A 19,652-nucleotide genomic window follows, 5' to 3' on the forward strand; every position below is an offset into this window, starting at 1 on the left:
ATATTTTTTGTGAAGCCTCTGCTTCACAAGCGCTGGGATAAAAGGCGTGCACCAGCACCATCATGCCTCCCAGTGTTTTCTGCTTTGTTTTTTAAGGCAGAGTTTCTCTGTTGTAGTCCTGGTTGTCTTTGGAACTCACTCTGTAGACTGGTCTTGAACTCACAGGGATCCTCCTGCCTCTGCCTCTAGGTGTGTGCCACCGCTACCTGGTTTCTATTTTGGTTTTTGAGTCAAGGTATACTATGTAGACCATGTTGGCCTTGAACCTGTGGTAAACCTCTAAAGTGCTTGGAATTTAGCTTTGTGCCACCACTCAGTAAAATTAAAAGGAGTCCTTTTGTTTTGAAGAGGCATTCTCTTACCTCCCAGTGGGCAGGGCCTGTAACGGATCCAAAGGCTGAAGGATAAGTCAGTATTTCTGCCCCAGCTTGAGCCAATTTCAGAGAAAGTTCAGGGAACCGCATGTCATAGCAGATTGCTAGACCAACCTGAAATGAAAAACAACCCACTCATCATAACATCCAGTACTTTCATCATTCACCTCCCAAGGGGGGGTGTTACCACCTTTTCAGTGTATTCCTATTTCCTTTTCAAACTCCTACCTTGCCTGCTGGTGTGCTGATGGGTGGCTCAAGAGTGATTCCAGGCCTGGTGGAGTTGCTTTCCCGCATAGGCCCCTGCCCTGGGATCTCTACATCACATAGATGTGTCTTCCTATAACTGGCCACTACTAGTCCTAGAGTTAAGAGATACAGAAAAAATACTCAGAACAGACACTCTAGAAGCCCAGCTTAGTTCTTCTCCCAAAGAGTAATTTCTAAGCTAAGATCAGAAGTACAAAACCCAGTAAAGCCAAATAGTTGAGAAAATAATGCTGAAGGATCTGAGTTGAAGGTAGAAAAGCCTGGAAAGAGACAAGCTAAAATGTTATTAAGTCTCACCCTTGTTGTCCAGAAGCACATGACAATTGTAGATTTTCTGAGTCTGCTCCCAGTCTTGGCCACGCTCATGGAAACCACCCAAGGACAGCCAGATTCCACATTCCCTGGGGGGAGGGGACACTGACAACTCTATCAAGGCTCTATCCCCTCTATGTGGCAATCCAGGAACAGTGCCTAGTAATGAGTCTACTTCCCTCCCACCCTTGTACCTGGCAAGCTGGCTATATCGTCCCAAAAGGTCCCCATCCAGTGGCTCAGACAGTTGTAATGTCTCGGCAGGATTTCGTGCAATGAAGTCAAATGCCTCAGGCAGAAAAGCCAGGCAAGCACCCAGTCTGGCCGCCTCTAGAACCAGCCCAGCACATGCTTTAAAGTTCTCTTGCTTGTTTGGTGTTGATGTTACCTGGCACACAGCCACCAGGGGCAGCTCCCAGGAAGTTGATGAGGACTCCGCCATGGCTCTGGGCCTGTGAATGGTACAGGCAGTGTTCTCAGATTTGCTAGCATGGAGAAAGCCAGCAGCTAAAGTGGGATGGGGCCATAAACCTAGACTTTTTTCTTTTTTGAGACAGGGTATTTTGTAGCCCAGACGGGCCTTGTTATGTAGCTGAGGATGACCTTAAACTCCTGAATGATCCTCCTGCCTGCCTGCTTCACAAGTGCTGAGATTACAGGTGTGTCCCTCTATCCCTAGCGACTTCTTTCCATTCTTTCAGAGCATAATAACCCCAGAGCTACTGGTGTTCGCTTATTAAATGCTTGGTGGGTGGCAGACGCCTTTGTCTCCCCACCCTGCAGTTATAAACATGGATTGAACAGCAATGTGCCGGGCAGAGAACAAGAAAATATGTTACCTGGGCTGAGTACAAAGTACTGAGATTCGGGGTAATCGGTGTCCGGTACACAAAAGGGACAGGAGTTGGCGAGGAGGCCTGGTGATGAAGCCCAGCCTGAAGAAGATGAGAAATCAGGACACCTAACCTCCCTTCAAGCAGAAGTTTCTAGAATTCTCTGCCATTTCCAGGCCTGGCCAGTAATTCCCTCCCCCAGAGCTTCAAAAACACTCCTCCCCCCCCCCCCTATTAGCTTAGGAGATCGTGAAATGGGAAAACGGGGGAGGAGACTATGATCTGTGCCTCAATACCTCAACTTCCAGTGATCTCACTTAAAACTGAAGCCCCTTTCCTCTGCCAAAGACTTCTGCGGTTCAAGTCATCTCATGGAACCTTCCTCGTTTCCCCAATTCTCTCTTCTCGGCTGTGCCACCTGCACAGCTTTATAGGCTCAACACATTTCTTTCCCCTTACACCAGTATCTGGAGAGGAAAGTTCACTCTCCCTAGATCGCCACCATCTCGTGGTGGGTAGGGGCCACAGGACCAGATCCCAACTCTAGACACCACCCTCTGGTTAGCGCGTCCTTCCCCGCCTCTCCCTGGGGCAAGAATCTCTGTTGTAAAAGTTAAAGCATCGCAGGTGGAATTCACCGCAGCGGGCAGGGTTGGGGGGTAGGTCCTACATGAAGACACCGCCAAAACCATTCGCAGGGTCGATCTGAGGGGCCTCCTGGAGCCAGAAGCGCAGGGGCAAGTGGGAGGTAACTACCAGACCGGATGTGACGCAGTGGGAGCGCGCAGGCCGGAAAGCTTGCAGGTGGCGAAGATGGCGGACAGCAGCCGTGTGAGCAAGGCCAGCGGGAGCAGCACCGGGAAGGGGGCGGTGTCGGCCGAACAGGTGAGAATCCGCGAGCGCCGAGGGCAGCTGGGTCGGTGTCGAGTTCGTGCAGGAAATAGGGTTTGTGTCTTGCACCGGCCTGCAGCCCCTTCCACGTTCTCCTGGTCACACACAGGAGGGAGGTGCTTGGAGGTGATCGCGAACCCTCCTAGGGCATGGGTAGGTAGGGGGCTATGTAGAGGAGAGCCACGCCCGCGGGGTTGGAGGGTGAGTCGAATGAGAAAGCCCTGAGGTGCGGGGTCTGGGAGGGTGTTCAGGTCCCCAAGGGGATGGGTCGCCGTTTTTTCCATCTCCGAGGAACTATAAAACAGGTAACAAATCCCAGAGGGTTCAATGAATTGTTTAGTCTGTGACTCTAAAACCGCGTTCACCATCGCCCACTCTGCAGAGCCACGTGTTTGGTTGGTTTGGTTTATTTATTTGTTTTTTGGACTTGGTGTTGGGAGGTGGAGGTTGCAACAGCGTCGCTCTGTGTAGTCTTGGCTTTTCTGAAATTCACTGTATAGACCTGGCTGGCCTGAAATTCAGAGATCCGCTTGTCCCTCCCTGCCTCTGCCTCTCAATTTCTGGGCTTAAAGGCGCCACTAAACCGGGCCAGGATTGTTTTTTTGTTTTTTTGTTTTTTTTTTTTTTTTGAGACATGGTCTCACTAAGTAGCTCAGGCTGGCCTGGAACTCGCTACTTAGTGTGTTCTCGGAGTGTAGATGGACTTTTCAGAAGAGACCAGAAACCCTTTTCTAATCCAGATTTGCCTCTCCTGCTATACATTAAATCAGGATACATCTGACTAATCAGAAAGCCCTTTGTGGTATGGGGACCATGCCTTGTTAATCGTGGAACTAATGTTTAATCGATATTAAAAGAAAAAAAAAAACCACACACAATTGAAATGAAAAGAATTGAGGCTAAGGGTGTAGCTTAGTGGGCTAAATGGGAAAGCCCTGAAGTGTAGGATATGGGAAGGGTTTAGGTCTCTGAGTTGGAGACTCAGGGGTTGGGAAATGTGTGTGTTGAACAATTATCTTATTATTTTGGCGGGGAGGGGGTTCGAGACAGGGTCTCTGTGGCTTTGGAGACTGTCTTGGAACTAGCTCTTGTAGACCTGGCTGGTCTCGAACTCACAGAGACCCTCCTGCCTCTGCCTTCTAAGTGCTGGGATTAAAGGCATGCGCCACCACTGCCTGGCTGAAGTTATTTTAATCATAGATACATTTGTCAGTTAATTGTTAAACAATCAGTACAGGCAGGGAAAAGTATTCAAATAAAGAGTTTAAAGCCTGCCCTATCAAAGAGCATAATATGTTGAGACCAAAAAAGCAGGAAGGGAGTTCATAAATCTACTGTGAGGCAGAAAGTGTTCTAAGAGAAGTAAAATGCAATGAAAGTTTGAAGTGACCTCCAACATAGTGGAAAAAACAACAACAAAAACTTAACACTTTTTTAAGGGTCTGTCTTGTGTTAGGCTCTGCTGAACACCGAGAAATGGGTGAATGGAACAGACCTTATCATCAATTTGGTCAAAGATTCCCTTTCTAGAGAAAAAAGACAAGGCTGGGCTTTGGTGGCACACACCTTTAATCCTAGCACTCTGGAGGCAGAGGCAGGCAGATCTCTGTGAGTTCGGAGCCAGCCTGGTTTACAGAGTGAGTTCCTCGACAGGCTCTAAAGCAATACAGAGAAATCCTGTCTAAGGTGGGGGAGGATTTATTTATTATTATGTATACAGTGGTCTGCATCCATGTATCCCTGCAGGCCAGAAGTGGGCACCAGATCTCATTATAGATGATTATGAGCCACCATGTGGTTGCTGTGAATTGAACTCAGGTCCTCTGGAAGAGCAGCCAGTACTCTTTAATTGCTGAGCCATTGCTCCAGCCCCAGAAAACCCTGTCTTGAAAACAAACAAACACAAAAAACAAGATAGCCAAGTATGATGGCTCATACCTGTAATCCTGCTGGATTACCATGTCCTAACAGGCTAGCCGGGGTTACAAAGTGAAACAGACTCAAAAACAAACAAGACAGAAAGGCAAATAAAACAAGGAGAGTTTAAAAAATTATTTTATGGGCCTGGTGATGGTGGTGTACACCTTTGATCTTAGCACTTGGGAGGCAGAGGCAGGAGGATCTCTGGTCTACAGAGCTATTTTGGTTTCAGGACAATCATGGCTATACAGAGAAATCCTGTTTTGAAGAAACCAACCAAACAAATAAATGATAGTAAAGGACTCGAGAGGCTTTTGCAGAGGCCCAAGTTTGGTTCCCAGCACCCATGTTGGTTGTCTCACAATTTTCCATCACCTTGGCTCAAGGGATTTCAGTACCCCATTCTGACCTCCAAGGCAAGTCCACTTGAATGCACATGCTCTCACACAGATACACAGACATGCACATAATCTAAACAAGTTTTTTGTTTGTTTTTGTAGTTTTGTTTCAAGACAGGATTTCTTTGTGTAGCCCTGGCTGTCCTGAACTCGCTCTGTAAACCAGGCTGGCCTCAAATTCACAAGAGATCTGCCTGCTTCTTCCTCCTGAGTGCTGGGACTAAAAGTGTGCACCATCACTGCCTGGCCTAAACAATTTTTATAAATGCTAATTTGATTATTATCTAGGGGATAAAATTCTTCAGCTTAATTATAAAGGATGAGAAAAGTTGGTCAAGTGAAGAGATTCTAGTTAGAAGTAATGTTTGAAAGCACTGAGACATGAACTGCATGGCATTGGGAATGCTAGTGGACTTAAAAGATGTATTACAAGATTTAAAGAGGGCTATAGGGTTTCTGTCTCTGGTGGATAATGGTACTGTAGGCGTGAAAAAAACTGGAAAGGGGATGTTATTCAAGGGTGATAGAGAAAAGTCCCCAGAGGAGATTGAAGAAATGTGCAGGCCAAAGGACATTCCTTGTGTACTGTCAACTTTGTCACCTTTGTTGTTTGAGACAGGTTCATTTAGCCTAGAACTCCCCAAATTAGCTAGGATGGCAAGCCAGAAAGCCCCTACATCCTCCCTTCCCCCAGCACTGGGGTAACAAATGCACCTCGAAATTTAAATTCACTAACATTCCATTGCCTGCCATGCTGTTGATGCCTGTATGCCTTTTTTACTGTGGGATGTTTTCCCCAGCCCAATTAAAGTGCTATCACTGTTGTAAATTCAAGCCAAATGTGTCTTTTATAAGGAAGATAGGAGTGGGTAATATATTGTATGAGTCACTTGTTTTATTTTCTGTTATTTATTCTTTATTAGGGTTTTGTTTTGTTTGTTTGAGATAGGCTCTCCCATTCTCTCCCTATTCAACCCTGGCTAACTTGCTGTGTAGACTATGCTGGTCTAAGACTTGTGGCATGTTTCCTGTTTCTACCTCCCAGGTGGAAACAGCACCAAAGTACTAGGAGTCAGTCTCTCTGTCTCCCTCTCTCTCTCTCTGTGTGTGTGTGTGTGTGTGTGTGTGTGTGTGTGTGTGTGTGTGTGTGTATGCTTTCCTGGAGCCAGCCTCCTCAGTAGGCCAGGTTTTTCATCAGGACCCCAAATAACCACACAGAGACTTAATATTAATTATAAATGTTCAGCCAATAGCTTAGGCTTGTTACAAACTTTAACTCTTACAACATTAATTAACCCATATTTCTATCTATGTCCTACTGTCCTATGTACCTTATCTCAGTATGGCATATTCATCTCTTGTTCCTCTTCGTCTCCTTAAGACCCCTCAGAGTCCACCTTTCTCTCTACCTTTAAAATCCTGCCTAGCTATCAACCAATAAACTTTTTATTAACAATAAGAGCAACACATTTTCACAGTGTATAGTAGGATTATTCCACAGCAGGCTTCCATATGCACTCACAAACATGGCCATCACTACACAGGTGTGCCTACACACACACACACACACACACACACACACACACACACACACACAGAGAGAATGGAAAAATAAGCAAAGAGTTTTGTCACGTGGCCAGCAAGCTGATTCAGGGTAAAGGCATGATGACCTGTTTCATTCCCACGACCCATATAAAGGCAGAAGGAGAGAGCCAGCTCCTGACCTCTACATGTATGTCATCCCACACACACTTACACATATACGCTTTGTACACACACGTAGTAGTAATAATAATAATAATAAACTAAAAAAATTAAAAAGCCTTGCCACAAAGTAGGTTGTGATACACGTACCTGTAGTTCCTGTAATTGGAGAAGATGTAGAAGCAAGAGGATTAGGAGTTAAAGTTCGTCCTCAACTCAAAGCAAATTTGAGGTCATAGTGGGTTACTTAAGATTCTGTATCAAAAAGATAAGGAAATCCCTATCACTTGGCGGTCAAAGTTCAATGTGTGTTTTTGAGAGGACAAACCCTACTCAAGCATAGCTTTATACCCCTTGGTCCCAAAACTCATGCCTTACAGTGCAAAATATGATTATTCTGCCCCAGTAGTCCCCAGAGTCTAAATTTGTTACAGTACTAAAGATTCCAGGGTCATTTGTGCAGTGAAAAGCATCTCGTCTCCTTCCAGCATGTAATGCAGAGGCAGGCAAAGGGTAGACTTTCCCATTCCGAGAAAGAAGTAAGCCAGAAAGGGAGCGAGGGGTAACAAGCCTTAAGTCTTATTCCAAAAGGTCAGGCATTGTCTTACAATTCTATAATAATTTTTCTTCATGTACCATTTTGGAAACCCTGAGGCAGGGATTGGGTCTTTAAAATGCTGGGCAGCTCTACATCTATGGGTTTGCTGGGCTCAGAACATGCTTCATGCTCTTGGGTTAGAGGTGCATTTAGATGCCTACAGCTTTCCTAGACAGACAGTGTACATTGATGATTGCTATACTATTAGGGAGCTAGTAGCTGCCTGGCCTTCCAAGTGCTGGGACTGAAGGCATCCACCAGCATTACCATCTCTGGCTTTGTTTGTCTGTTTGTTTTAAAGAAGCAGATTGAGCCTTGAGAAAAAAACAGTTGGATTATGCAGTTACAAAGAAGGCTATTTAAGATAGTTTGGTAAGCAATAGTACACAAAAGACAGAGGATAATTTAAAGCAAATTGGAGACAATGAGTATAGACTGGTCCTCAAAGTTTGAAGAGAACAGATAGAGTGGTAAGATCAAAAAGGTTTTCTTTGATAGTTTGCTATGCTTATTATAAGGAAGGCACTAAAATCGGTAATCTCAGCACCCAGAGGAGGTGGGAGGCTCAGGAATTCAAGGTCATCTTTGATTATGTAGCAGTAGTAGGCCAGCCTGGCCACCTGAGACTTTGCTCAAAAACCATAAAAACTAAGGGAGAATGGGTGCTGGAAAGAAGGCAGTCAGGGGAACAGTCTCTGGGGAAATACATTTTAGATGGATTCAGTCAGAGTTCTCTCCCTGTTCTGTAACATAGCCAAGGGGCTTTTTTTTTTTTTTTTTTTTTTTTTTTTTTTTTTTGGAGGAAATATATAATATGGTTCAGAGCAGAGAGATGGCTTCGTGGGTACAATGCTTGCTGCCAGGCTTGAAACCCTGTATTCAGTCCTCAAGTCCCACAGGGAGGAAGGATAAAACTGGATTACACAAGTTATCTATCATCTGACATATGTTTCTCTCCCTCATCAGCCTCTCCCCAATAAGTTTAATTTAAAAAAGAAACTATCCCTTGGGTTACAATTTTTTTCCTTTTTGCCCCCCACCCAAGATTTACTTACCTTATGTGTGTGAGTGTTTTGTCTGCATGTATGCATGATCACTGTGGGTGTGCCTGGTGCCCTCAGAGGTCAGAATGGGGGTTGGATCCTCTGGAACTGGAGTTACGATGATTGTGAGTTACCACGTAGGCACTGGGAACTGAACCCAGGGCCTCTCCAAGAGCAACAACTACCCTTGACTGCTGAAGCCTTTCTCCAGTGCCTCCCCCTTTAAAATTATTTATTTTTAATTTTTATTTAACGGGTTTTGTCTGTGTGTATGCACACCACTTGTTTACTTGGTGCCAAAAGAAGGTGTTGGATCCCTTAGGACTGGAGTTACAGATGGCTGTGAGCTGGGTGTTGGGAACTCAACCTGGCATTAGTGCTTGGTACCTTCAGAGGCCAGAAGAAGGTGACAAGTCCCTTGGAACTGGAGCTATAGTCAGTTGTTGGCTGACATGTGCATCCTAAAAATCAAAACTAGGCTTTCTGGAAGAGCAAGTGTTCTTAACTGCTCAGCCATTCCTCCTGCCCTAAGTTATCACATTTATTTAGTAAGGGGCTAGCAGTGTTGTTTGTTGATAAAAGGGTCTGTCTGCTCAGCATATATACCACCCTGAACTCACTTCCCAGCACTGTAAAACAAAACATGAAGGACAAACAAAAACCAAAAACCGTATTGCATTGAATAACCATGAAAGAAGACAAAGCAGGACTGTAAACCAAGGGGAAATAGTTATTTATATGAGATTAATGTATGACAAGTCAGAAACAACATAGTAGTAGAAAAATAAGTTTTTCTGTTTTGTTTTGTTTTTCGAGACAGGTTTTCTCTGTGACTTTGGAGGCTGTCCTGGAACTAGTTCTTGTAGACCAGGCTGATCTCAAACTCAGAGATCCACCTGCCTCTGCCTCCCAAGTGCTGGGAGATCAAACCAGCCTAGAAAAAGTTCTTAGATTTAGGGAAGGCTATATTTAAGTGTCAGCTCTGTAGTTCACTCTGAAAGCCATCTCCTTGCACCCGGGTCCTTGGGCTCTGGATTTACAGCCCCCACAAGTTGTAAATTGAACCCTGGCACACAAAGGGCAAGTGCACTACCACTGAGCTGTACCATGATCTGTTTTCATTTATTAGAAATAAACAAGATGGAGCATCCAAGCTACAATGCACAGTAGGTGCTCTTAACTTTTCACACTGTAGAAAGCAGTCCTGGGGTAATAAAGTGTTTACAACTAGGTTATATTTGTATATTTAAATTTTTCTGAGGTAACAGAAAAGAAGGCAGGGTATATAGTGACAAATAACACCAATATAAATAGAGAAGATTTGGGGTTGGAGGTATAGCCCAATTGGTAGAGTGCTTGCCTTCTATGCATGAGGCCTTGGGTTGAATGCTTAGTATTGAATCTCATACTGGGTATAATGAGTACTCTATTCCTAGCAGGATTTGGGAGGTGGAGGCAAGAGGATCAGAAGTTTAAGTCATCCTTGACTACATAGTAAATTTAAGGTCATCTTGGGCTACATGGGACCAAAAAAAGTAAAGAAAAGAAAAGAAAAAAAAAATAGGAAAGATTTTGTGTTTAAAAAAGGAAAAAAAAAAAAAAGCTTCATTGGTGGTCCTGGGTGGTGGCTGCACATGCCTTTCATCTTAGCACTCGGGAGGCAGAGGCAGTTGGATCTCTTCAAGTTCGAGGCCAACCTGGTCTGCACAGTAAGTTCTAGGATAGCCAAGGCTACACTTAGAAACCCTGTCTTAAACCCCCCCCCCAAGAAAAAAAACCCACCCAACAACAAAAATCATATAAAGTCAATCTAAAAAGAAATTTTAAAATATTTTATGGGAGCTGGAGTGATGGCTCTGTAGTTGAGAACATTGGCTGCTCTTCCAGAGTCCTGGGTTCAAGCCCTGACAACCACATGATGGCTCACAACTGTCTATAGTGAGATCTGATGCCCTCTTCAGGCTCAAAGTTGTACATGTAAATAGAACATTCATATACATAAAATAAGTAAATCTTAAAAAACCAATAGGGAATAAGGAAAAGAGAAGAATCAGATATAAGCATAGGGGAGAAGATCACCAGCAAATTTGTATTTTAAACAGAACAATGGGGATTTTGAGGAGTGGGAATGAAGCTAGACTGTTTTCATTACCCTAGAGACCCCAGAGATGGCAGCTTCAAATTGGCAGATTGTGCACCCCACTTAGTTATATTGCAATTAGCTGCTGACAATACATTTACAGTAGTTACAGCTGACTTTCCACAACTAGGGATAATTCACACATTTCAGTAGATTTAGTTTATATCCTGAAAGACAACATCAGAAAGTAGTTAATATTATACTAGAAAAAGGAAATAGGGTAAAGGGCTGGGATAGCTCACTGGTAAGTGCCTTCTTAGCATACTCCAAGCCCTAGGACCTGATCTCTGGTACTACAGTGAAAGGGGCTGGAGATGTGTATGTGAAGGAAACTATTAGATTAGTAAGAATGTTGGCTGGGACTGTAGCACCACATACATCCAGAAGAGTGCGCCATTTGGTGCTGGGAGAACATTTAGAGTCTGGTTTAATTCCAGGATTTATTTTTATTGCCCCCCCTTTTCCATTTTTTTCTTTCATCTTCTTCCCTTCCTCTCCACACTGACTTCCTCTCCTCCTCCTTTTAAAAGACAGGGCTTCTATCCCAGATGGCTTTGAACTCATGATCCTCCTGTCTCGGCCTCCTCAGTACTAAGGTTATGGGCTTAAGGCACTAGGCCAAACAACTCTTTTTTTTAAACAACTTGTTTGCCTTTTTTTTTTTTTTTTTTTTTTTTTTTTCTTACTAGTTTTTCAGGACAGTTTATCATTGTGTAGCCCTAACTAGCCCGGAACTTAACGTGATCTCTGGGAGTGCTGAGATTACAGGTGTGAGCAACCATACCTGTTTTAATGAGTGCTTTGGAAGAACAACAGGTAGTTTGCAAAATTGAGCACAAAAGGGCTAATTAGACTAAAGTTCAAGGACTGGGGCCGCTTTCAGGAATCCAGGAATAAGAGTGGAAGGCCAACCTCTTCACAAGCACAGTACAGTAGCTCCAACTGCTTTCATTATACCTTTGTTTCTACCCACGACTCATCTGAAAAGGCTGTCATAGATTACTAACTTAGGGGCATAGGGGCAAGGGTTTTGTGATTGGCTGTCCACAGAAACCCTTTTAATCAAGTTAAATAGGTGGAAGTTCCACATTGGATGGGAGATAGTTAGCGTACAGTGTATTTGTTACTTTTTGTTGGTGGTAATGGTGCTGGAGTTACCCAATGCCTCTTGCATGCTAAGGCACCTCTCAAGTGTATCTCCAGCCCTGAACTATTATTAAAAGGCTTATGTGGCTTAGCGGGTAAAGTACTTGCTGCATAAACCTGGCCATGGGGTTTGGTCCCTGGGACTCACAGTTGGAGGAGAGAATAGATCTCCCAGAGTTGTCCTTTCTTTCCGGAGCTCAGTTCACAGTGCTCACACCCAGAAGCTTACATCTACCTGGAACTGTATCTCCATATGGATCTGACACCCTCTTCTGGCTCCATACGTGTACATATACGGGTGTGCACACATACACATAAAAGTTAAACAATTTAAGTCTTAAAAAAGGGCAAGGACTGAAGTGATGGCTTCGTATGTAAGAATATATACTGTTCTAGAGGACCCAGGTTTGATTCCCAGCACCCATATCAGATCTGGAACTCCAGGTCTTTGGAGTCCAACACTCTCTTCTGGTCTCTGTGTGTGCACAAATACACACATGTCCATGTAGTTAAAAATAAAAAACATCTTGGGGGGGGGTTGGAAACTGTTGATGGCTCAGTGGTTAAAAGAACGTGGCTCTTGCATAGAGCCCAGGTTCAGTTTCCAACACCCACACGGTGACTCAGACCCATCTGTAACTCCAGCTTCAGGGGATCCAGTGCCGTCTTCTGGCCTCTGTGGGCACACACATGGTACACGTACATATAGACTTGCAGGCATAACACTCATAAACATAAAATATAAATGAATAAATTGGGGGAGTGCATAAAAAAGCCATGACAGCCCTCCTCACCTGCAAGTCTCTTGTAGGTTAGATATTCCAGCATACCCCATCCCCCCATTCAGATTTTTTAAAATATCTTCATACCCAGCAAATATTGCACTCATAGGTACTGAGTCAGTGCCTACTGGGAAAAGAATCCACAGAGTAAGAAGTTGCAAGGTTGTATTCTACTCCTTTCCCAAGGTAAATATTCACTACAGCATCTCTGTAAAACTTGCTGTCCTGTGGGCTGCCTTGACTTTCTGGCATTTTCACTGTCTCATCTCTCATCTTTTCTCTCTCATGCTCTTAGGTAATTGCTGGCTTTAATCGCCTTCGGCAGGAACAGAGGGGCTTGGCATCCAAAGCAGCTGAGCTGGAGATGGAATTGAATGAGCACAGGTAAGAAAGTTAGAGAAACAATAGAACAATTGGATGGGCCTTTTTGAGGGAGGGTTACAGTCTAGTGGTGCTGAATTTTGAGGTCTTGTTCTCCTACCCTAGCCTAGTGATTGATACACTGAAGGAAGTGGATGAGACCCGCAAGTGCTACCGAATGGTTGGAGGTGTGCTGGTAGAACGGACTGTCAAAGAAGTGCTGCCTGCCTTGGAGGGCAACAAAGAGCAGGTGAACACATATCCGTAGGAGTTGGGTAACCAAGAAGTTAAACAGGGGTGACCAGGGATTCAGGGAATGTGCGGGAGGAAAGTCCAGGCAGAAATTCATGTCGAAGATAGTATACAGTCTGTGCACTTTATACAATTACAGAGTCCAACTCCTTACACGAGTTGTTGGCTGTGTGCCCTTTCCATAGTCTCTTTGATGTGGGTGAGCTGGGAGGAGGATGGGTAGAGCAGTGTTTCTCACAGTGTAGTCCATGGATACCTGAACTAAAATCCCCTGAAGAACTAGTTTAACAGTGCTGCAGATCAAATCCAGGGCCTTATGCATAATGGGCTAAGAACTCTGCCACTGAGCTACTCCTCCAGCCAAGAATCAGTTTAAAAATGCAACTTCTCAGGCTTTCTTTGGATAACTGAACCAGACCCTTAAAGATAGCATAAGTGACATTTTAAAAGGAGAAAGAGTACTGATGACTGGGTGGCATACATTGGTGATTAACTTGCTATGATGAGTCAGGGGAATCTTGGGTTTGAAGCCAACCCCAGCTAGCTATAAATCAGTAAGTTTAAAAAAAAAAAAAAAAAAGTATGTGATGTAAAAGAAGAAACCTTAGTATTATGAATGCTATTTTAAAAACAAGCAGCTCACCCTCCCTGGGTAGTTGTTAATTGAAGGTTGCTTGGGGCAGGGGATGGTCATTGTCTTCAGTGATACAGCCCCTGTAAGTTGCTCATCCTCCAATAGATAGCTCCAGACCCATGCCCACAAGGATGGTCCTAGTTAAATTCAGTGGGTCACAAAACAAAACAGATATGATTATGAGATGGGGGGGGGCTCATGGGAGATGTGGATAAAAGAGTGTGGTCAGAATATATTACATAACATTTATGGAATTGTCAAAATAAATAACAGAAGTAGCTCAGATGATTCCCTTGTATACGACACTGTGTTTGAGAAATCACTTGAGAATCTGGGCTGTTATTCTTGGCTAAAGGTGAGGTTAAGTATTATCTTGTTTCACTTCCTCTAATCATAGACCATTCCAGCTTGGGGAAGGGAGACGAGCAGTCCTTTATAACCACTTTTCTTTACCTTCTAGATACAGAAGATCATTGAGACACTGTCACAGCAGCTTCAGGCAAAGGGGAAAGAACTTAATGAATTTCGGGAAAAGCACAACATTCGTCTTATGGGAGAAGATGAGAAGCCAGCAGCCAAGGAAAACTCAGAAGGGGCTGGGACTAAGTCCAGCTCAGCAGGAGTGCTGGTCTCTTAGGAACTAAAGCCTCTGCATTTTTTTTTAACCCTGATTCCCACTTCTAATTTCTTTTTATTGTTGTTGTTGTTATTATTATTTTCTCTGCTATTGTAACATTTTTTTGTTAATTAAATGTTTTGGTCAGAATGCTTAGCTGAAGCTTGAAACTTTCTCTCGTTTAGGGCCAGCCATATTAAGGGCAAAAGATAACAAACAGCTGGGCATGGTGGCACACATGCCTTGATTTTAGTGCTTGGGCTACAAGAGGCAGATCTGAGTTCCAGCCAGGCTGGTCTACATAATGAGTCCCAGGCCATCTAAGGCTACATAGTGAGACCATGTTTCAAACAAAACAAAAAAAGAATATATGATTTGCAGGTTTTGTTTCTGCCAGGTCAGTGGCTCCCAGTATTAGAAAGGCTTATACTTTGGCCTTTCCCTTGCAAGTAAAGCTGTCTACTTACTAACTGCCCTCCTAAAATGAACTCAGAGACAAAATGTTGATTCTCAGACTGGAATTTAATAAGTATTTGAAGTGGGGCAGTAGCTCTAATGAGAACGCTGTATGGGTTTGCCACAACATAGAGGCTTGGCCATGTGCCTTTCTGCTGTTCTTTAGACGAAGAGTTCCAGGATGCAAACCTGTGGGCTAGCTGTCCTGCCATCCTCACCAAAACCCCCAACCAAATAAAGCTGGTCATTCCAAAGGCAAGTGCGATGGCCCACACGCTTCAGTCGGCGGTCTGTGGAGGGGAAGTGGAACCACAAGGGCGGAGATTTGCCTGTTGGGTGGAGAGTAGAGGGTAGTTATTGAGAGGGGATGCTTGCCTGTTATTTTCCCCCTCATTTGATTCATTGGCCTTTTCAAATATTGTCTATTTTGTTTTTTGTTTCTTGAAACAGGGTTTCACTATGCTACCCTGGCTGGTCTCAAACTTTATGTAGACCAGGCTGGAAACTCCCAGAGATCCACCTGCTTCTGCCTCCCAAGTGCTGGGATTAAAGGTGTGAACCACCATGCCTGGCTCTATTTTTTGTTTGTTTATATGTTTTCACAAGGTTTCTCTGTGTAGCCCTGGCTGACCTGGAACTCACTATATTGGAACAGGCTTTCTTTTGGGCCACCAGCCAGCTCTCAAATAAAAACATGGAGACTTATTATTAGTTATGAATGCTCAGCCTTATCTTATGCTTGTCTCATTAGTTCTTATAATTTAAATTATCCTGTTTCTCTTCACCTATATTTTGCCTTGGGCCTTTTTGCCTTTCTTTCATTATATGTGTCCTGCTCAGTATCTGCTGGCAGCTGTACGGTTGGCCCCAAGCATCTCCCTCTCCTTCTCCATCATTTTCTTCCCTCTCTACACTAGATTCCTATTATTCTCTCTGCCAGCAGCCCCACCTATACCCCTCTTTGTCTAGCTATTGGCCATTCAACTTTTTATTAACCAATCAGGTACCTTACACGGTCAAAGCAACACATCTTTACATCGTTGAACAAGTGCAGCATAAACAAATGTAACACATCCCTGCCAGGTAAAGTAATAGTCAACAACACTATATAGACCAGGCTGGCTTTGAACTCATGTAGATATGCCTGCCTTCTGCCTCCCAGGTGCTGAGGTAAAAGATGAGAGCAACCATACCTGGCTCTGTGTATTTTGTTTGATGGTTTAGGTTCTGAGCTATCTTTCTGATCCTCTATTGCATTTCTTGAACTTTTGTTGTTTTAGACAGGGTCTCTATGTAGCTGTGGCTGTCCTGGAACTCATTATGTAGACCAGACTGGCCTTGAACTCAGACATCCTCCATCCTGTCTCCCGAGTGCTAGGAGATTAAAGGCATGCACCACCAATGCTCAGCTGCATTTCTTTTAACACTGGTCAGCTAATTTGTCCTCTACCACTCCATGTTTTCATAGGTTTCAGGTTCTCATGTCTTTCCCTCTCCCCTTCCCCCCAAATGTTAGTCTGGCTCTCACGGGTATCGTAAATGTAGAGGTCATTGCAGATCGTGTCTCTAGCTCTGGTCAGAGTCTCACCACCAAACAGTACAGCAAAAGGTCCCACCACCGAACAGGAATGATGTCGCAGGCTCTGGGGTCCCTGCTGCAACCCCTGCCCACTGCTCACAAGCCTTGCAAGCTGTTCCATCAAACGAGGGGCAACAGGTGGTTCCTCCTTTGGGAAGAAAAAGGGGATTGTCTGAAGGGTTTGCTCATCTAATTTTAGTTCCTTTCTACTATGAAATGGTGAATACCTTAATTTTCCCATGGCTCCATTGCCCTGCTACTTCGGGTTCAACTGAGTTGCAGCCCCCAAAAAGCAATAGCTGATGACCCTGGTGCGGTCCAGCCATTGGCAGCAGGGCAGCACAGTGACCTGATCGTGAGATGGTGTGGTAGCTTTCTTCCTTGTAGCTGTTGGTACAGAAATTCGGACAAAGTTGGGTTTTCTGAAAAGATTCAAATGTTTTACCACTTTGCCAGAATGAGAAAATCAGGCTTGGACCAGATTTAAGTCATCTTGGAAATTGTAGATTCCAAGATGGGAGGTGCTGGGGTGAGGACAAGAATCAATTAACAGTAAGTTTAAGTTTTGTTTTTCTAGAGTATAGAGAAGACAAACGTTTGGGGCAAAGGTTGCTTGCTGTACCAATAAGTGCGCGTACTGTGGTCCAACTTTAACGTGTAGATGCTTCCATAGCGTCGCTGAGTGCGGGTACCACCCTCTCTGCCAGACACTAGTAGCTCTCGGTCTGAGACGCGTGTGCAAGTGTGACTGCTAAGGCCAGCAGGAGGGCAGTTGCCACGGTTCGCAGTCCATACCTCCCAAACTCCACTCTCCGTGTCCAGAGCGGCCACCGTGGCTAAGCGATGTGACCCGTCCCAGCCACCCACAACGCATAGCCAACGTCCTCCCACCAGTGCCGCATCGTGGTGACTGCGAATGGGACTGCCCCCGGCTGGCAGTCGTACTGCTTGGCCCCCAGTTGGGTCAAAGATCACAGTATCACTGCTGGGCACTCTTGCACCACCTTCTAGGAGACCCCCTACCAGATAGAACCGTCCCCGCAGTTCGGTGCATGAATGGAAGGCACGAGCCAGAAGCGCATCTCGTGCCACTGGCCGCCAAGTCCAGGCCGAGCCCGTGGCCCGACCCGAGGATTCCGCCTCAGCCATGGGCCCAGCAGAGGGGAGAGCAGTTGGGTCGCTTTAGGTTACACCCCTTCACGCTGGGGCCCAGCACTTCCCTTCAGACTCTTCCCCTCCAAGAAGAAACCAGGTCCTTACATCCCTTCTCTCTACTGCTGTCGCCTAGCAACCACTGCGGAGACTGCAGCGCGACTGCTGCAAACCGAAGGTCGCAAAGCGCCTTGTTACCTTGGAAACAGGAGATCTGGTGTGCTACCATGATCTTACAGTGATGTTGCCAGGACAACGAGATGTGTGGGGGGGGGGGACCCAGTAAATAGCCTAAAAGACTTGGGCTCAAAAAGACTGGGAGCTGACAGTTCCTTTGAAGAACCCAATAGTGGCAAATTAGCTTGTGGTTATGACATTTGAGGTGCAGGTGTTGGGGGAGAAGGACGGGTCATGCCCTCCTCCCCTCGCTTCAGGAATTCCAACTTGGAATTCCCTCTAGGGATGAAGTAGGAAAGAAACAGGTCACAGGGCAGAGGTTGAGGGGATGAAAGTGGGCTAAGTGACTTGGGGGGGGGGTCAGAGATTTGGGTAGACTTCACCCAGCATTCCCATTTATGTAACTGTGGTAAAGTCCTTAAAGATAAAGATTGGGTGGAGAGTCTTCATCTCTGGCCACTAGAGGGAAGTAGAATCAAGTCTCCGAGAGAAGAGGAGAGAGGAGAGAGGAGAGAAAGGTGGTGGGGGGGGGTGTAGAGAGAGATAGACAGGGAAAGAAAAGAGGCTTGGGGAGGAGATGAGTTAGTGTGTGAAGTGGGTGGGGGAAAATAGCATAGGCATATCTTGGACAATTTTTCACTACTGAGTCCTGGGAAGAATAATTGTTTTATCTTGCCTCTTTAGAATCATATAACACATGGAAAGCCAGGCACTGTGGAACTCAGGATTAAGGAAGGGCAGGGAGTTTCTCCTGATAGGAACCTATGGGTGGGGGTGAGAGGAGGAGGAGAGCCGCCCCTGCCGCTCCCTGCTCTCTTCCTTTTATTCAAGCTGTATTACTGAAGGCATTAACGCTGTCCCCACAGGACCCAATGCAGAATGAAGAGGCTCAGATCAAGGCTGACTGACTGGTTTCAGCTGTAGAAGGAAATCATACAGATTTCTACTCCTAACCCAGTTGGGGAGGAGCAGAAATGTATCTGTGTCCCCCAGGCTGGGCTTTAAGTGGGAAAGACAGCGTGACTTTAGCCTTTGGTTTCCAAACATGAACTTGCTCCCCCATTAGCTTGAGAAATCCAGGCCACAGAGAGTGTCCAAGATTCAGTGGGAATGGCCATGTGATCCAGGGGACCAGGAGCACACTGGGCATCTCCCCTCCTCCCAATTAGATCTTGAGAGAAAACTACCTGGGGAGGGCATGCACAGGAAGACACGGTCATAGACTAGATGATTACCAGGACTCACTGCTGGTTTCTTCCTCCCTCCCTTTTTAAAAATTTGTGGTACTGAGAAGCGAATCTAGCGTGCTTCTAGGCAAACACTCTACTACTTTGATGCTTTGATGTCTCTCCAGCCCATTTTTTTTTTTTTAAACTTTGTATTAGGGTCTTGATAAGTTTCCCAGGATGGCCTTGAACTCATTTTGCAGCCCAGGTACTCTTTGTCTCAACCTCCTGAGTAGCTAAGATCACAGGCCTGCCCACCAGTGCTCTTAACCTCTAAGCCATCTCTCCACCCTCTCCTGATTATTCTAAACCAAGTCCATATCTTGGAGGAAGCAGGAAAGAAGGCAGGAAAAGGGAGGACTGGCAGGAGGAAGTGGGCACAAGCCAGCCTGCATTTTGTATGACATGTACTTGAGAATGACACCTCAGGTGTTCTGTGCTGTCCAGTCTGAGATGTCTGTTCCAGCTCTAAACCTAAGCCTGGACTTAAATCTTTATAGCATTCTTTATCTTCTCCCTGCCTTACCCCTATGCTCATTTCCTCTTTGACACAGGGTATTCCTAAGTACCCCAGGCAGACCTTAAACTCACAACAATCCTGCCTTAGCCTAGTGACAGATGAGGCAGCCTGGAGGATGCAGAAGGGTACTGCAGGAGTCCTGTGAATGGTCTGAGTATTGACACTCCCATCTGTCAGGCCTTCTCTCTAGCTTGTCCTCTATTGTCCCTGACCTGTCTACATTTTTCCTGCAGCCCATTCTGGCCACTTGACTTCCATGGCCTTATGCT

General features: G+C 45.2%; 3 protein-coding genes across 6 annotated transcripts in view; 1 reads left to right on the forward strand and 2 right to left on the reverse strand.

The window, feature by feature from the left end:
• Positions 1-2,550, reverse strand: part of Nit1 (nitrilase 1) — a 3,359-nt gene extending 809 nt beyond the window's left edge. The window contains exons 1-6 of one of the 4 annotated variants that reach the window (XM_051186259.1): positions 2,460-2,550; positions 1,796-1,891; positions 1,345-1,408; positions 942-1,045; positions 603-736; positions 363-488 (exon numbers count right to left, since the gene is read on the reverse strand). In XM_051186259.1, coding sequence (XP_051042216.1) covers positions 363-488; positions 603-736; positions 942-1,045; positions 1,345-1,408; positions 1,796-1,891; positions 2,460-2,481 — 546 coding nt within the window. In that variant the 5' untranslated portion in view covers positions 2,482-2,550. Of the gene's footprint in view, positions 1-362; positions 489-602; positions 737-941; positions 1,046-1,150; positions 1,409-1,795; positions 1,892-2,085; positions 2,365-2,427 lie in introns of those variants that run through there. The other 3 variants (XM_051186257.1, XM_051186260.1, XM_051186258.1) reach the window with 3 other exon arrangements.
• On the forward strand, positions 2,534-14,988 carry Pfdn2 (prefoldin subunit 2). The gene is made up of 4 exons (XM_051186267.1): positions 2,534-2,674; positions 12,707-12,795; positions 12,898-13,021; positions 14,118-14,988. Exons 1-4 carry the CDS (start codon positions 2,603-2,605, stop codon positions 14,292-14,294), a joined length of 462 nt encoding a protein of 153 aa, XP_051042224.1. The 5' UTR covers positions 2,534-2,602; the 3' UTR covers positions 14,295-14,988.
• On the reverse strand, positions 14,777-17,509 carry Klhdc9 (kelch domain containing 9). Its single transcript, XM_051186256.1, has 4 exons — positions 16,931-17,509; positions 16,536-16,695; positions 16,258-16,456; positions 14,777-15,058 (listed from the first exon to the last, which is right to left on the reverse strand). The coding sequence occupies exons 1-4, from the start codon at positions 17,455-17,457 to the stop codon at positions 14,892-14,894; spliced, it is 1,053 nt and encodes a 350-aa protein (XP_051042213.1). The 5' UTR covers positions 17,458-17,509; the 3' UTR covers positions 14,777-14,891.
• Between the last annotated feature and the right edge of the window lie 2,143 nt (positions 17,510-19,652).

The sequence above is a fragment of the Phodopus roborovskii genome, unplaced genomic scaffold (genome assembly GCF_943737965.1).
Source record: "Phodopus roborovskii unplaced genomic scaffold, PHOROB, whole genome shotgun sequence".
NCBI lineage: Eukaryota > Metazoa > Chordata > Mammalia > Rodentia > Cricetidae > Phodopus > Phodopus roborovskii.

Excerpts from the sequence above, each read along its gene's own strand:
- Pfdn2 (XM_051186267.1), top strand. The coding sequence starts at position 2,603 with ATGGCGGACAGCAGCCGTGTGAGCAAGGCCAGCGGGAGCAGCACCGGG. Across the intron at positions 2,675-12,706 it reads GGGCGGTGTCGGCCGAACAG|GTAATTGCTGGCTTTAATCG; the intron begins GTGAGAATCCGC and ends TCATGCTCTTAG. Across the intron at positions 12,796-12,897 it reads ATGGAATTGAATGAGCACAG|CCTAGTGATTGATACACTGA; the intron begins GTAAGAAAGTTA and ends CTCCTACCCTAG.
- Klhdc9 (XM_051186256.1), bottom strand. The coding sequence starts at position 17,457 with ATGGCTGAGGCGGAATCCTCGGGTCGGGCCACGGGCTCGGCCTGGACT. Across the intron at positions 16,457-16,535 it reads GGAGCCATGGGAAAATTAAG|GAGGAACCACCTGTTGCCCC; the intron begins GTATTCACCATT and ends TTCTTCCCAAAG. Across the intron at positions 15,059-16,257 it reads CCTCTACATTTACGATACCC|GCAAATCTCCGCCCTTGTGG; the intron begins GTGAGAGCCAGA and ends TCCACCCAACAG.